The following is an 18244-nucleotide window of genomic DNA, read 5'->3' as shown; positions in this document are numbered from 1 at the left end:
GCATATTACTCTTATCAACTATGCATTTCAACTACTCGTTTTCCCTGTATAAAATAAGGTTCTGTCCCTGATAGTTTTGGAAAAAAAAGCAAAGTTTTAAAACTGAACCATGGCTGACATGCTGCTGGAACAAAGCAAGTGATGTATGATGCATTAATGATGACGCATTATTGTTAACACCATCACAGTATATTAATTTTACTTCAGAGAACAGTACTCTTTAGAATAAAAACTGGAGAACACTCGAGCTAACATTATTGTGTGTACCATAAGCATTATCATATAACAACTAAAGCACAAGTGAAACAAATAGAGATCTGCACATTGATAATAATGCATAAAGATAGGAATATATGGGTTGAGGTTTAGAAAAATGTCTTTCTGTACTTGCAAAAGATGCTTACATGGTGCAAAAAGTCATAAGATGCATTTTCCTGGATGAAACAACTACATGTACTGTAGTGTAATTCTGAATATTCATGCTTGACCCGATTAACCAGACCAAACCAGATTAGCTGTGTAATAAATGGGCAGTCAACTAATGGATGGTAACCACAGCATTATTCGGGAGTTCATGCATCTTTATTCTTGCACATGTATGTCCCTTTAGACTACAGTATTCAGATGTACATAATATCCTCAAAGATGTTTCTTTTCTAAACTACTCAACTCAAATTTAGTTGATGTTTTCTTAACAGTCAACATTCAACAGTCATACACAGTACAGAGTGAGCTCTCAGGTATTACTGCTACACACCACAATATGATTTTTTAGCCTAATCAGCCGTTGATCTGTAACAGTCTGGGTGATTGTACAGTCTGTGGCAGAATGACTCCAGGCGGGCCAGTGGCCTACTGACAGCTATTCATTAATGACCTCCCCGCAGCGACTCTATGTCTGATGAAGTGAAGCTAGAGATGGTTCATAATTTGTTACATGGCCATCATATTTTACTGTTTGATTATTATAAATTATCTAAGCTAAAAGAGGGGCTGGTGCTAGGAGGGGAGGATTTACTGTTGGATCTTCTGGAGGCTTTGTCTGATGATTTCAATAGAAAATCTGACATGTAAAGTGTTCCTAGATATGTCCAATGTCCAACTGATATACACAATTATACAAGCATTGATGCAAAGAAATAATACAGTATATCTGGTGTATTATCATTTTGCCATGGCTTGTTTTCGGCTTGTTGTTGGACATAATTTTAAGCTACAAAGCAACATTCTTGGTTTCAGTATACTGTAGCTGAAACGGCAGAGGACAAGGAATTGTTTTGTGTAAATCTGATTTATTATACTCCACATGCACACTCACACCTACACATAAATTTGAAACACAAAAAATAAAGTATGCCTTTGTGTGTACAGTTCAAGAGTTAGCTGTCTGTAGTTGAGGACTCTTAATCGGTAGGATATTGTGTGAAGAGATGAAACACTCAAGAGGTACTGAATAATCACACATTTCAATTTTCTGTACCACACAGCTTCATGCCGCTGCAATAACTGCTTTTCTGAAATTTTGCCATGCCACTCAGAGCTACTTCTTGGTTGCACAAGTAGAGCCTGGTGTGTAAGTCTGAAAATTGAGTAATTTAAAAGAAGATTGGAGAAAGAGTGAAGGAGAGAAAAGAAAAGGGAGGCCCTGGGTGCCTGTGGAAATGGCAGTTAAGGTCGGTGGTGGAAATGTTTGGGCTAGAGTCAAAGCAGAAAGGCAGCTGTACGAGAGCAACAAAGTGCTGCAGGGCTCGGGGGAATACCCTCCACTAAGCTAGGGAGGAACACATGCACACAGTAAGAAACGCTCTTAAAAACAGAATAAACAGATCCATGCCCACACTCAAGTACACAACACTAAAAACAAACATGTGCATGCATGTAAAAATAAACATGTAGGATGATGATAGCAACCCAAAAGAAACAAACCTACAAAGACCAAAAACGTGAACACCGAACAATGATATAAAAAATAAAAAGCATTTAATTTATTTAGCACTTTTGCTTGATCGATTAATCAAGCAATCAACCAGTTTAGCTTCACACACAAACTTTCCCCTCTCACCTTGACAGGATCCGTTGATTTCCTCAAACCCTGGCTGACACACGCACTTCCCAATGGGCACCAGCCATTCACCCTCTGTGCTGCAATGCATCCTGGGAGGCTCATATAAAGGCAGCGAGTTATTGACGCAGCGGCCCACCACCTCCACCAACTGCGAGGCCTCTGAGCCGGGGATGGTGTCGGGGAACTCGGCCAGACTCTTCACTAGAAACGGGCAGCGTTTGTAGAAAACTCGCACTGAGACCAGAGCAATACAGGCCCCCAAATCCTGAAACGCCAAGTAGAAGCCCTTCCGGGTCAAAGGACCTAAATCACGGACTTCAGTGTTGAGCTTCATCACGCGGTCCCCGAGGTCCAGCTCGGTGAAGCTCTCGTCAGCTGCTATGGTGTCAATTTTGATGTATCTGCTCTCCTTCATCACCCTGTCCTCCTCTTCCGTCATCCCCGTCCCGTCTCTCATCTCCCCATCCTCCATTTCATCCTCGTCCCCATTGGTTTCGTAGTAATACATGTTAAAAGTCTCCTTGCAGGTCCCGACACCTCCAGGTAGGCTGTTGCAGTCTCTCAGGGTGAACTTGAGCTCAATGAAGACCCGCTGGGCGCCCTCAGTCAGTATCCAGTTGGTGTGGAGCCAGTTGTTCTGGTTCTGCTCCATGACCCGGCACACTTGGTAGGTGTGGATGGGGGCATAGTCCTCGTCTACTTCGCCAATCTCCTCCCACTGAGAGAGAGAAAAGAAGAGAAGAGAAGGAGGCAACAGAAGGTAAGAGGAAAGGTCAGAAAAAATGGGATCACCAAGGAGGTCCTTGAAAAAAGGGAAGTACAGCTTAGTGTCAAACCTAAACACAAGATTTGCTACTGATCAGCCTGTGTCCTATCACATAGTATCAAAAACTGTCAAATAAACCGAAAACTGACGACTAATGTTTGCTAGTATTCGTTCTCTATTTCTGATTTAAAACATAATTTTGCCGATTTCAGACTGTAATTTGTTTGGAAAGTTTCTTGTATTGCAGCTTGTTTATAGATAACATTTTACATTTAGAAATAAAATTTTAAGAAAATGTATAGTTTTGGTATCAGTATAAGGTATGCACTAGCAAGTGGTCCAAAGTTTTCTGATAATGTCCAGATGTAAAGAGAAGTAAGAAGCATGGAAATGTAGTCAGAATGAGCTACAGCAATGCCTTTTTGAAAGGCTTAACAGTGGAGAAGAAATTTAAACAGGGCTCTGTGTGTGTGCACGTGTGTGGCTAGGTATAATCCTCATAAGCAGCACTATTAAGAGGCTGGGGGAAGCTTAGCTTACCCAAAATTTTCACTGAAAATATTTAACCTTCAATAAAATCATGATTTTTTGGGCAATAATGACTGAACAGGCTAAGCGTTTCCTAAATTTACTGCTGACTATTGTGCAACCTACACTGTGTACTGGTAAACTTAAAATAATGAAAACACCTGTGTCAGCAGTTCAGCAGTTGAAAAGATAGTAACACACTATGTAGCCCAGCCTTGAAGTTAGCCACAACCTGACCATGGCTCACTTAAGGTGGACTGACCTTTAAGATCAACCAGCTATTCTCATTGTAGTGACAATCTCAGCCGCTCCTCCAAGTTTTGCTCAGCAACCCCCCTCCCCTTGCTGACTTTTAGCCTCCCCAAGCACGATGTCCTAGCGCTGCTTATGATAATCCTCATTCCTTCCACCTCATTTCCTCCTAGCGCAACAGACAGAAAAGAAAGAGATAGTCCTATAGGGTATATATGCATTTTCCATGAAAAAGGGGAGGAGTTCTTGCCAGCAAAGAAAGAATTAATATGCACTTATAGGTGTGTTCATCTGTGCAGCCATTCCTCTTATCATACCTCTCTGTGTCTGCATCTATGCATGTGTGTGTGTGTGTCAGACAGCAGCATTAATTCCCTCTGCAGGTCTCCTGGGACGTGGCTATTATCTGCATCACTAGCACTCTCCCATGGCTAATACAGGCGCTTCATCATGTCACTGTAATATGGCCAGAGGGACCAGACTATGATCTGGTGTTATAGCTTAATAGCCCATATTAATCAATCCTTGCTGTAGCCGTTGCATACAACCTTCTGTCTTTGTCTTTTCTCTCTCTCCTCTCCCTGTCGTATTCTCCATCTGTCTTTTTCTTCCTCATTGTTTCTCATTCCTCCTTATTTTAATCTGTTTCTTTTGTTTTCTGGTTATTATCATTCCGTTTCTGAGCCATTTGTGAATGAATGGAGCCATTGTGAAGTGTTATTAGAAAGTACATTTGTTGTTAAATGCACATGGCTCTGTGCTGATATGCTAACAATGTGTGTGTGTGTTTCTACTCTTGTTCTTCTATCTTTGTGAGGACCAATCTGATTTTCAGACCTTGAGAGTGAGGACGATTTCGGAAAGTGAGAATGATTTTGGTTGTCGTCACTTATTCAGAGGGCTATCTGAGAGCTAAGACTTGGTTTAAAATTTAAGGTTAGACTTATAGACTTGGGTTAAGGTTAGGGTTAAATGCATTATGTTAACGAGGGTCCTCACAAGTATAGATGCAAAAGCGTATCTGCGTCTTCATGCGTGTAACTGTGTCCCTATCTCTCCCAGACTCAAGCCCAGTCAGTCCCAGTGCAGACATTAAGCCTCTTACTGGTTAGATCACACAGATCCACCAGCCTGCTCTGAGCTTCACACAGCTTAACACACACACACACACACACACATCATTATTGGTAGCCCAGCAGGGAGCTGAACAGAAGACCTTCTCTAGTTTCGCTGGTTACCAAATGGTTTCAGTATCTGTGTATAAAGCATGTTTGCCATTGTTGCCACTGGAAGTTCTCCAACTCTGCAGCTCTGATTACTGATGTAAATGGGACATGACACTTGCATAAGCTAACTCTTTAAACTGAGTCATCAAACAGTAATCTAACATGAGCTTATGAAATGAGCACAGAAAGGCACACCACCATTAAAGTTACCAGTAAAGGAAGTTCTTTCCCTTTATAACAACCAATCTGATAGTACAGGCAGGAAGGAGGAATTGTGGTAAGATTTAATTGTATACGACTTTTTGTTAAAACCCATTAGTGAAGTTTGCAGTGACCACTGAGCATGCATGGTTTTCCAGGAAGTAGCTGTTTTCTTGGAGGTTCAAACGCCTATTTCAAAGAATCTTTAAAGACCACTGTACATGGTATTAGGCGGGTTGGAACTTCAGAGGTCAAACACAATGCTAAGTGCAAAGAGCGACATACTAACACTGTGGGGTCAGGACCACCCATGCTAATAATGTGAAGCCTTGTAGAAACAAAGGCATGCACTACTGTAAACAGTATACCCTTTAAAACCTCATTACCGTTTGTACATTCATTTAATGGCAGCTATTTTTGCCTCTTTGTCTCCCAATGACTCTGTAAAGCAACCCTCACCGTCCATTTGTTTCAAAATGTGACATTATAATCTTCACTGCACACACCTCACCTTCCACGCAATTCACACAACCTCTTCTCACAGGGTCAGTTCACCCAAAGTCCAAGTAACATTTTTCCTTCTACCCCTTGTGGTATCTAACTGTTCAGATTTACCCGCTGAATTTTTGAGATATCTTGCTCTCAGATTTCTGCTGTTTCTTTACAAAAACAAGTTAGTCCTCCTACTTCTTACTGAAGATACAGTCCCTAAAAATGTGATTATCCTAAAGAAGTCAGAATATTGTTTCTGCAAAACAAAAACAAAAAAAGTAAAGAAAAAACTATTCATATTGGGATGGTGGCAGAAGTTTCCAAGGCAGATATTTAAAAATCTAGGCACATAAACTGAAAACTATCTGCACAGCCAGATACTACTGATGATATGTAATGGACCAGTTTGTCTTTTGTAGGGTTTGACTCTAATGATGCTTAAGTGTGAACTAACAAAAAGTCACCAAATTGAGAGCATTTGGTTAAATTTAAATAATCATATGTTCTTCATTTCAGTCCCTACAGACCCTCTCGTGCAGGCCAAACCTCACTTTCACCTCTGCATCATCTCTGCTCCACTTCCTGCCCTTTTTCACTTTGCTCTGTACACTGAACTGTCCCTATAGGCATCCTTTTAGCTCCTCATTAGTGTGTGTGTGTTTGTTTTGCTCACCATTATGTGTGCGGGTGTGCGTGAGTGCCTGCGTTCACGCATGTCACATCCGTCAGCAGACCCCCTGTGGCTCTGCTGAGTGCCCTCCTGGCTCTAAGTCTATAAAGCTGTCTCCAACTTATTATTACCGCCCATTACCGCTGACCGTCATGACACTGTAATAGAACTGTCCTTCTCACTCCAAACCCATATAAGAACTCCCCCACCTCCCCTCCCCTTTCCCTATTTCTGCATCCATCTCACTCTCTCTACCATCCCCCTTCTCGTTCCTCATTCCTCTGCCTTTTCATCTCAGCCATGTCTATCATCATTTTCCCTCCATGTGTCCTCTATTGTTCCTTTAATTATCCAATCTTAACTCTAACCCAGAAACGCTGTTCGACCCCATCCCTCCTTCTCCGTGTGACGCTGCTTTGCTCGCTTTTCTTCCTTCCCCCCATCCACTTGCAGCTTCTGACTCTTGTCTTCTTCCTTGTCCCCGATTTCTGCTGCTCTCCCTTTCCGTTCTAAAACTTCTCCCCTCCTTCCCTCCTTCCTGTCACTAATCCCCCACCGTTCTCTCATCCTCCTCCTCTCTTCTGCCCCTTTTACCCCACCACATCTTTTCTCCTTCATGTTACTGTAGTGTGCTATGGTTTAAAAAAAAAAAAAAAAAAAAGAGGATCTGCTAAACACCATATGATCTGCGGCACAAAAAATCTCTAAGCAAACATTACTTGAGCTGTTCATACAGCCACTCCCCAACTACCTCATTCCTGGACAGACAATTTAAGACCCTGACACACTGAGCTAACTGCAAGCTGTCACTCGTTGAGCGTCTGTGCCCGACCATCACCCACAGTTTTTGTTGTGTGTTCAGCACCTTTGACTAGTCTGCCCATCTATGGCTGTCTGGTCAGTTGGGAACGCTCAATCAGCAAAGGCAGTTGATGAATGAGAACTCTCTGAATGGCTGTTCAGCCAAATGAATCAGTGATTACACCAATTTAGCGTGGTTTTATGTTTGTTTTCTTTTACTTCTTGCAGGGCTGAATGACAAGCTGACAGCCTTGCATTAATTTCAGACAGGTAGCTAGCAGGTAGCTCGGTAGCTGTCGAGTGTGAATGACAAACAGCTGGTTGTTGGAGTAAAGTATGTGATATTGCTGTTTAAGCTCATCATCTGAAAAGCTGTGAATCAGGATCTCTGGGATCTCAGAGCTGTCAAGCGGCGTGTCCTATAAGTCTGTGAAGCTAACGTTAATAGGGCTGTCGCGATAACCGCAATATTGCAATACTGCGGAAATGACAAGCCAACGGCAGGCAATGGCAAACAATTGCCACAACTGCTATGTTACAAGAGTTGGATGTAATGAATGAATGAAAAGGAGAAATGCAGAGAGTCTTTTTCCACAGAAAATCATCTGTTGAGTGTTTGACGGTTATTTATTTCTGCTTTAGAACCATCAAAAAATAACATTTTATTTCTCAGTCCTTTCTACTGCTGCCTCTCTCTTCATTCACTCTCTAGCTCGCTTGACCACTACTGCACTGTCTCTCTTTCTTTCGCATGCTCCCAGCTCTGTCTTTCTCTCTTTTTCTCATCATCCAATTCATCTCTGTCATTTAAAAAGCAACAATATACCTAATAATTGCCTAACAATAAAGCTTATTTATATAGCACTAAAATGCGGAGATGTCATCTCTATCAATAGGTGTCGTCAGTTATCAGATTGCAAAAGTTGTCAGACATGACTTGTTTTATAACACAATATAACTAATCAAATATACACAGAAACAAGATACATCCATAAGTATGAATAATCTTTATAATGCAGACAACAACCACAAGTCTGGGATTGAAATCACAGATGCAATATTGGTCAAAAAACTGCAATTAGATATTTTCGTATAAAATTGTTCAGCCCTTAGGCAAAGCAAAAAAAAAAAAAACAACATACAGTTTGTATTTGGATCATATGTCTGACCAGGTAAACTGATTCACAGAGCTGTGAAAATAGTGAGCTAGTTAGGTCTGATGAGTCTGTGGGTTTTCTTTTAACTTTATCCTCTCAAGCAGGCGCAGAATGTGGTGCACGTCAGCTGTCAGCTATCCATCAGCTACAGGCTTTGTATTTTCTTCAGTTGAAAGTTTGAACTTTAGAATTGAAATGACGTAAGGCTACACAAAGCTTTTCATCAGTTAGCCTTTTCAGCACTCTTCTTTGAGATTGAGGCTTGACGTGTCAGGGCCTTCACAGGCTGGGTGGACGTTGCCTACTAATGTTCAGATAAGGACAGAGTAGAAATGGATTCTGGGATTTGCCAGACTGATGGGAGGTAATGGAGACAGATGACACAGATGGATTTGACAGCAAAAAATTCGATATTGTGAGTTCCATCCCTTTTATGCCACCTTCCCTCCTGACTTTTCTTACTTTATTCTTGTCCCTTCGTGATGCTGGAAGATGCAGCAGATAAAAGATAAAAGCGTCCACTAAATGGCATGTGATCAGCAGCCCACCCAATCTATGAACAAGCACTCCTCCACTGTAATGGGGACATAAAGTAATGGAAGTATTGAATGACAAAGGGTTGACAGCCAAATAGCCCCAGTGGGAGGGGAACCAAAATTCCTCCATGATTTTTTTTCTTATCATCTTCATTTATTTCGTCCCCTTTTGTATTTAATTCTCTCAGTTACACTTATGTCTTCTAACTGTAGCTCAAGCTTCATGTAACTTGATTGAACTTTGTCAAGCCAGTTTTATTTATATATTATTATTTAAATCACAACAGAAGTTATCTCAGGGCACTTTTCACATAGGGCAGGTCTAGACTGTACTCTTTTAACTTAGGTGGTTGTTTTCTTCCTAATGATCCCATTTTCTGTATCAGTAAGACACCATATGAATAATAACATTCTATCTCTTCTCAAGAGCACTAATTAAAGGCATTAATATCAGTCTATTTCTCTCTATTCTCTTTCCGTCTCCATCTTCAACCCTCATCAACCTCATCTGCTCGCAGTTGTTACACACCCTCAATGAGACGTGAATGGAGACAAAACAAAAATAATTCCTTTAAAATGGCACAAACTCTCCTCTTTTCTCTCGTCTCTTTCTCCAATTTGTCCTCCAGACTGCCCATGTGCACTGTTTCTCCCAGTGATTTTCACTCTTCTGCTTCCGAACAGGAGACAGAGCGCTTGTTTTCTTGTGGTCACAGGAAGCCCACCTGCTTTCTTCCTAGTTTTCTCTCAAACTCTTTGTCCATCTCAGTCTGTCACTGTCTGGCAGTCTGAAGGTCTCCATCTAACTCCAATTCAATCCACTCCTGTCTCACACCACATCTGTCTCCACATTGCCAGATTAACCCGCTAGAGAGCCTCAAGGCAAAAACTTTTCTTTGCCCCCCCTGCTAGATAAGGTAGAGGGGCAAAAAGATCACTTCTTAATGTCTTTGTAATTTCAGTTTATATAAGTGTATATAAGAAGATGGCTGTGTATAAAGAAGAAGAGAAGAAGCCTCTCTAAAGTTCAAGGAGTTCATCATAGACAAGGAGAAAATGGTTTTTAGTGACAACTTAAGCCCTTAAACCAAAATATCCATGTTTAACATTCTACAGTCTTCAATTTCAAACTACCACAGTATGCATGACATTTGTTTACTGTCATGCTGTTCATTCAAATGAGTCCAAACATTTCAAGGTCATCCATCAAATTAAAAAAGAGCCTTTTCAAAGCCCTTATTATACTCCATCTCCTGTTTTTTTTTGCTTAAACACATGTTTCAAGAAGTTTCAAAGTACATAAAAGCTTTGGAAGAGGAAAGCAGAAAGGGGCAGAGAGAAGATAATGAGATAAACAGATGACAAGAAGGAGGAGAAAAAGGTGCATAAGGAAACAAACAAATGTTCCAGGATGAGGAAAGATGGGTGGAACGAGGATGAGAGCTGAGCCAGAAAAGGAGTAACGAACGAGAGGAGAGGCGATGATGGGGATGGAAGGGGGTGGAGGAGAAGAAAACGAGGGATGAAACAAACCATCTGGAATATGAGGCTAAAAAAACCCAAACTTTTGTGTGTCCTCAACATCTTATTTAGCCATGGAAGACTGCTGTTGCCAAGTGTGCACGTATGTATGTGAAGATTGTGCACACGCATAGAGTATGCAGCAGATTGGGCTCCACTGTATAAATAGGGAACCTGACAACCATTGTAATGGCCAACAACAATATTGCCTGTTATATAAAATGCCAAACAAGCAATAGATTTTTTATTTTCATTTTAAGGCATGTTTAAGACAACAAGTTAAATAGAAAATAAATGAATCACTTTAAATTGCAGCTGAATAAAAACATAACAGTTAATCAAAGAGGAAGTCATTATGAGATCCTTACATTATCACATCTTTCATTTTTCTTTCCCTCCGTCGACTCTGAAAGCACTTATTTATGCAGTTGCATTGTAGAAAGCACACACCATAATCACATCTTCATTAATATGATTATGGATACGGCTGCTTTTGTCAGCACTATCTCCTCCATCTACATACAGCCACAGAGTCGGCCGTGATTTGAATACCCAGAGCTGAGAAATCGCCACGGTCAGCACTGTTGGTGGGGCGTGTACAGCTGTATATTTGCAAACAGGAGTTATGAATATATGAGAGATTTTCTATGCGGATCAAATTGATCAACAAATGAATTCCTGTTTAAACCAACCGCAGCACTATCAATCTCCTCGAGGTTGGGGAATTAAAATGTTTCCCAGGAAAGGTAGCAGATCAGACTGTGAATTCCTGTCTCACTTGTAGAGGTGATGCTGAAACTCTAGTATACATTAATACATTTGAGACACCATTTCTTTTTCAAGAAAATACACTATATAATAATATGAAATAACTATTTTCAAACTCTAGTAACTCATTCTCTAATTAGCCATCACCCTGGGAATACTTGGAAATGGAAATTCAATTCCTGGCTTGAGAATAATGTATTCCATGGTGACTTTCAGTACCTTATTCATGAATTCAATTTACCCTGATAATGAACTGAGAGTTCTTGGAAATGAAATGACCTTTAACCTTGATGAGAAAAATTGGGTACCTGTACTTCATTGTAAAATGATGAAGTTTCAAGTGTCATTCATCACACTGAGAGTGTGGGATACTAACTAAACAGCAGTACTTCAATTTTTTCGATCTTCACTTGGTTGTGCGGATGGGTAACTGGGGTTTCTACATTTGATTAACCTCTGAAACACTGCAAGGATAATGAAACTGCATAGCTTTGATATGTTAATGTCATACGGAGTATTAAGTGATACAAAAAAACGTAAATACATCACATCTTTGTACATTCACTATTCAATAAAAGAAACCACATTTCTTCAAGATTAAGTAAAAAAAAAAGCTGTAAAACTGAAAGCTATCTCAGCAATGGTCATACTCACCCCATTCTTAGGGTAGGCCACCCATCCAAGGTCTCCCATCACAGAGCGAGAATCCAGCAGGTTCACTGTTAAAGATGAAAATCACAGTTTAACAACGTCGTATAGACAAACAATCAAGGATTTAAGGAAATATGTATCAAAGAACAACATATTTTAGTGGTAGATAAAAAAAAAACATTTTTTATTTATTTTATTTTATTTTTTCAATAAAAATAAAAAAATATATGAACATAAGTGAGGAATTGCATCCTGAAACCCAACTTCCAACACACACAAGAGTGTGGTTTCCATCTAGACGTGCACTCATAACCTTATCTCAGTCAATCAAAGTTTAATGATTTATTACCTTTCATACTGTCTGGTGCAATCCAAAGTACTTTACAGATGATAAGTTGATAATAAAACAGTACAAATGTAAGCTGTAAAAAAATGGTTTACATGTACTAACGTGGCCAAGATAAACCATTTACAATCATTATTGTATTTTATTAAGTATCCAGCGAAAGACAGTCAAGGCTTGTTTCATTTGCATCACAAAGGCTGATTACTGTGTAGATTCCAATGTGAGTTTTGAGAATTGACACAATTTTAATCACAAACTGAGATTTAGAAAAGAGCTTCTCATGTGTAGATGTCATATCTATTTCCCAGACCAAATCTTAGGACAGGTACAGTAACAGGATTTTTACTGGTAGGCATTTGTCAGAAAAAAATTCCAGTTTAAATCAAATTGTCCACAGTTTTTTGCTGTTGTTTCTTTTCTGAACTTGTGTGTCCCTCTTATAGGCTGACAGAATCAAAATCACTTCCCATGTTTATAATACACAGTGGTGTTAAATGAAGATGTGTGAGAATTTGAAAGGAATTTTAGCACATAGTTTAAACACTGAAAGTCACAGCATGAGTCAAGAGTTGACATGGCCTGGGGTGTGTTGCAGTAAGAACAGCAACTATTATTCATTCACAGTCTTTGTGGAACTGCACATCTGTGCACCTTGTTTACCGAAACCTGCTGCCCAACTGATTCAGGCAATTCAGTGCCTGTAACAGAGCCCTCAGCTCAATCTGATCTATTAAAATCCTCCTCTTCTAGCCTCTCACTTGAAAGCTGTCAAGTGCAATTACTTGACCACTGCACTCTTCAAAACATGTCCCCATCTCCTCTCACAGCACTGGTGACAGAGTAGTCTCGTAAGTTCTGCCCCTTTCAATGTGCCCGACTGCTTCTTCTACAACAAAGGCGCAAATGTTCAAAAGTCAAGTTTATGGAGTATAGATTGCAAGAATGGTGATGACGTGGCATGGAGGAGTCCCACAGTATCAACAAGGGGCTGAGTTCCAAACAAAGAAACAAAGTTTACTATCATGTTGACAGTGGCCAAGCAACAAAGGCTATCATTGGTATGTTTCACTTACTGAATGATGACTAATGCATGTTACATAGAGCAAAAAAAATCCTCAACAGCATTTTCACACACTGCATAAATCACATCAATGAACGTGGTGCATGTCCTTTGCTGTATGTGAAACAATGTGCCATAAACCTGACTCAAGCTTTGTCATGCCAGAGTTCAGTTTTCTTTATCTCATATATGATGACGTTTGGCTCGCTCTGCATCTGAAACATTGTGTGCTCAAACAATAAAAGAGAAAGTCCAACCGTCTGATCCATTGTTGCTACCAAAGCTTTTAGTTTCCGTGTAATGGGAGTAGATTAAGAGCTAGACACTTGAGCATACCACTGGTGTATCTGTTACATGCTAGCCGGTCTTAGAGAATACTTTACCACCTGGCCTCAGGTGTTCCATTTGTAAAATCATGGTTTTGGTCTTTTTGTACCTTTGTTGCATATTCCCTCAGTGTAAAGCTTGCATCTGATGGTGAACTATACACTATCCAATGAGGAAAAAAAATATGATGAGTGCTCCAATAAAATTTAAAGGCAAACACTATTCTCAAACCAGGTGCTGGAGAACGACTGCTTCATGAGAAATATACATTTAGATGATTATTGCTTCATTAAACCTTTTTTGGATTTGCACAAGCCCACATCATCCACAGTGAAGCCACTTAGCACAGTCTAACTCTGATCAGCAAGTTCTTCACAAAGATCACTGCTGGTTTCCTCAGCAGGGTTCACGTACTCCTGTTCATGACTGATGTAGTGTAGAAAGTTTTAAACCACTGTCCAATTTAAACTGTACAAAAGAGAGAAACTGCTTTGTAGTTAACAGCTATCTATCTAAATTGGCCCACTGAGCTGACATATCTTAAAATAGGGATAAAAATATGTAATCATACTCACAAATAGGGGAACAAAACAGCCAAGTCAAGATTTCTGGGTATTGAAGTTACATTTCCAAAGTGTTACCTCTTGCTGCTGTTCAGATCTATCAATTACATAGGTTTTCTAGTGTAACATCAATACACTTACTATGTACAAAAAAACTGCTATCAATCACCCAAAAATCTAATCTCATAAACACTATTCATCTCTTAAACCAGCTGTTGGGTACAACATATCCAGTCACATGTGCTGCAATAAACCATAAAACAGCCTATCTATATAGCAACCACGCCCCGATGTAAACAAAAGGATAGACATCCATAAAATACAGAAAGTCTTTCTGCAGTGTGAAGGTGAAGTAAGCGGAACAAAATATGAAGCGAGAGCTAGTTCAGTAACTGAGACACACTCGCTCCGCAAACCCCTCCCAACGCACTCCTCTAGTCTTACCATCTCCACTGCTCTGCAGAGAATAATAAAAGATGTCCTTAGGAGGCGATTAGACAACTAATTAGGCCATAAAGAAGAGATAAGTGATGCTGAACTAGATCATAAGGGATATGTTACCTCTTTCACTCTCTCTAAGGAACAAAGCACCTAACAAGTTAAAGCTCAGCTGTGACAATGATCTACAGAATTTATTATTAAAAGCCATCACCAGTGAAGTGGTTTAGTCTTGTAGTGACATTACTTGAAGGATGTTGTAAGTATTTCAAATATATTGAGGAGTAAGTGGTTGTTCAGCTCAGGGAACGCTGATAAAATTCTCCTTAAAATGACGACTGAGTAGTTGATCTGAGAGGCAAAAGGCTGCTGGCCTATTTATTTTCATTTCAATTAAAATAAACAAGGGTTGAAGTATATCAGATGTACTTTCCTCAACATATTTCCCTTGTTGTCTGTCTGTGCCTCGTGATGTTTGATTGTGGCATTTACATGTTCGCTCTGGGCTTATTGCCTTCTCTCTCTCTCTCTCTCTCTCTCTCTCTCTCTCTCTCACACACACACACACACACACACACATACAAACATGCACTTTTTTCCCCCAAGCAATTTAATATAATTTACCCACACGCAGCAAATCCGCCATCCTCAGCTGATCAACACCATTAACAACAAAAAGCAAAGTGATGGGTTTTAAACTCACTAATGTGTAGCCTCACATCCCCAAGATCACCCTCATTAGTCAGATATTATTATTAATTGTACATGGTAACAATCTCTAAAACAGATGTGAGGCATCTGGCACTGCGTCGAGATGTTCTCAGAAATTGATCAGTTTAAATAAGAATGGATTCTTTTCAAGAGAGGAAATTAATCAACTTGGTACTGTGTGTACAGTTTTTTCTCAATATCATCCATCAGTGGTGGAGCCTCACTGCAGGAAAACTTTCCCCACTGCTAGGAAAATGTTAATATAATAAAGGAGGCAGCAAGATCTTTCTCCGTTCCCTTGTTTTTCCTTCAATTAGAGCACAGACTTGGCATCTAGCTGCAATTGAAATGTGAACTTAAAGTTTTAAAACAGCTATCTTTTATGATGAATGATGTAAGTATGCTGTGTATTGTGAGGACACATGACGCTGCAAATCCTCAGCATGTGGCCTGATAGGACCTGCCTGTCATATTAAAACAAATATTAAAATGGGCAAGTGGCCAAAGTCCCCCTTGATTCCTTGAAGATGTCTTAAGTGAGCTGAAAAAATGTTTAATTCTACTTTTTCAATTACAGTACATGAGCCCAATGAGAGAATAGCAGCTATTTTAATTACAGGTTTCACTCCTCTCTCCAGTTACGCATGCAATGGTATGATTATATCTCACAATGTAAATATGTGCCAAATTAATCTAAAATTTGTGTTGAATGGCAGCCACTGGCAAATGCGTCTTGAGGAATGAGTTGTTGGTTTTATATTGATGTTTTCTGCTAAGTAGATCATGACTTTTCATGACTTTTCAAGTTAAATCTGAGAGAGAGAGATAGAGAGAGAGAGAGAGAGAGAGAGAGAGAGAGAGAGAGAGAGAACACTTCTAAGAAAGTAAAACAGGTTTTTAACAACGCGAAACATGAGACAAAATGAAGAAAGTAAAGTAGCCAAATGTCTGACAAATTTTGAGATGCTCCAGATAAATGTGAATGAGCTTTTCAACACTTCTCCCCATCTTCAATCACAGCAGTCAAAACACAGACATCATCATCCAGACTGCCGTTGATTCACAACATTCTGCCTGAAGCTCGGCTTTAACAAGGCTGTTTTAACTGGAATTTGTGCTGAAGACAAAAGCTCATGAGTCACTGTTTTGGCTAGGTTTTCAGTACAAGTGTTTTGAGTACACGTTCCAGTATTTTGTGGAACTTATAGGCTAGTTTGCCCCAGTAATAAAAAACAAATACATAAGTTAAATGCCCAAACTCCTTGTGTGGCAGTGTAATCTTTAAAACCGGTGAACTTTTATATGTTGCCGAAGGATGCCCTGCAAACCCCTCCAGGATCCTTCAGTATCCCATGGCCACACAATGGGAACTACTTTTGTGAATCTAAACTTCGACCAAATAAATCTGCCATGTGAAGAATAAGCAGGTTGATGAATGTTCTCCCTTTCCCGGACAATGCCATCTAATAGCCCTAAACAATAGCATCCATCTCCAGCTATTAAAACGCGGCTCAGTCTGCAGACAATAGCGTGGGAACAATATTTGAAACACTGTTCCATATTTTTTACTGTTTTTTTTTTTCTTTGGGAGATGTTTTCAAGCCACTTTACAAATATCCACATTTGACATTTACTCGGATGAATGCAGGTGTGCATTAGTTCAGCTGAGGTGAAAACTGATTAGTTAACATTTGCATCCTATTGCACGCATAAGGAAATAACTGCGCCACATTATGAACTGAACTACCAAATCAATCTGTTAATATCTGACAAGATAGCATAATAATTACTTCAAGCGACTGCATGTTAAAAGGGATCCAGAGTTTAAAAAAGCTTTGATCCGTATCGTTAAAGACAGAATGTCTGACTAAAGTAAATCATCAACTATCTTAGAGGAAATTTAGAGAAATATCGCTCTAATGTCACAATTTTTTTAACAAGAGGTGAAAAAACTAAAACTGACTCTTCTACAAAGCCAACTGAAGGAAATGAGAATTCCTATCGTTATTTCTCCCTCAATTTAAAATATTATATATAAATATATTACAGTGCGTTAAGGTCAATGTCAACTCAACAGTAATGGTGAGCACTTCAAACGCTCCACAGGAAAATATTTAAGATTAATTCAATGGTTTTCGCAGCGCACTGTGCGTCTGTCGGCGCTGCCAAGTCCTCAAACGGCTGATTATCTGGAGAGAGACATGTTCTGTTCAAAGGTCCTTTTTACCGTTTCCGAACATATAGTAATTAGGTGTAGCTACTGACTTAAGGGACACAGAGGCCATAAATATTTTCTGCTCAAATGCATTTCATAGACGACCTCATTTTCTGTCAAACAGCGTCGGAAGCGTAGCCAGTCCGCAGGGGACCGATGGTCTGGTGAACAAGAGGCACATCACGGACCTTTAACCGGTCAGACTTGTCAGTAACAAGTAAAGCCCATTTGCGTACCAGCGGTGTCATTAATCTAAAAGTAGCCTATAATATGTGAATGTTTTACCTTCATTTGCGGGGATGCACCACGCTCCAAGCAATGCCAGACTCCAAACCCACGTCCATGCCACCAGCCGAATACCACAACTCCACCAGCGTGATTGCATGGCGCATCCAAAAAACACAACCGGTTAAAGGGGGGGATTTTTCCTAAACAACAGCAGTTTCGGTCAGCATAAAGCGGGATACCGTATTGAAACCATCTGTATCGTTACACGTCCGCTCGGAGAGATGAGAGCTCATGTTATGCGGCGGGTAGAGGAAGGTACTGAGGAGCTGTGTGCGCTCTGGGTTTGGGGAGGCGGGCAGCGCGCCGGGGGGCGGAGTGAAGCGCAAAGTCTCTCCAATCAGAGACCCTCCACAGGTGAACCCCACTGCCGGACTCCTTTCTCCAAAATGATAATAAAGTACTCCTCACTCGTTACCACTCTCAAATGTAATGTCATTTTATGGTGCTTATAAACTTCTCCCTCTCACGATACGTTTCTGCATGAGTGAGACAGCATAAGTGGGTGTGTGATGAACAGTGCGGGGCGTGTTACTTATAAAGCTTTACCACATGCTCAGCCATTTAAAAAGCACTGCAATTGCTTTTTGTGCTGCTCTCTGTTGCCCCAAAATGAATTTGAGGATGAGGATCTATCAATCTAAAAAGAATTCAGCTTTTTACTA

The 18244-nt window shown here is 40.2% G+C and overlaps 1 protein-coding gene across 1 annotated transcript in view; it reads right to left on the bottom strand.

Moving 5' to 3' along the window:
- LOC122968405 (ephrin type-A receptor 5) overlaps positions 1–17828 on the bottom strand; it is a 70510-nt gene extending 52682 nt beyond the window's left edge. Inside the window, exons 1-3 of the mRNA XM_044333597.1 lie at positions 17580–17828; positions 11638–11702; positions 2063–2783 (exon numbers count right to left, since the gene is read on the bottom strand). Coding sequence (XP_044189532.1) covers positions 2063–2783; positions 11638–11702; positions 17580–17679 — 886 coding nt within the window. The 5' untranslated portion in view covers positions 17680–17828. The remainder of the gene's footprint in view (positions 1–2062; positions 2784–11637; positions 11703–17579) is intronic.
- Between the last annotated feature and the right edge of the window lie 416 nt (positions 17829–18244).

Source organism: Thunnus albacares, chromosome 18, assembly GCF_914725855.1.
Source record: "Thunnus albacares chromosome 18, fThuAlb1.1, whole genome shotgun sequence".
Taxonomy (NCBI): Eukaryota; Metazoa; Chordata; class Actinopteri; order Scombriformes; family Scombridae; genus Thunnus; species Thunnus albacares.
This window is presented reverse-complemented; position numbering and strand designations above follow the sequence as displayed.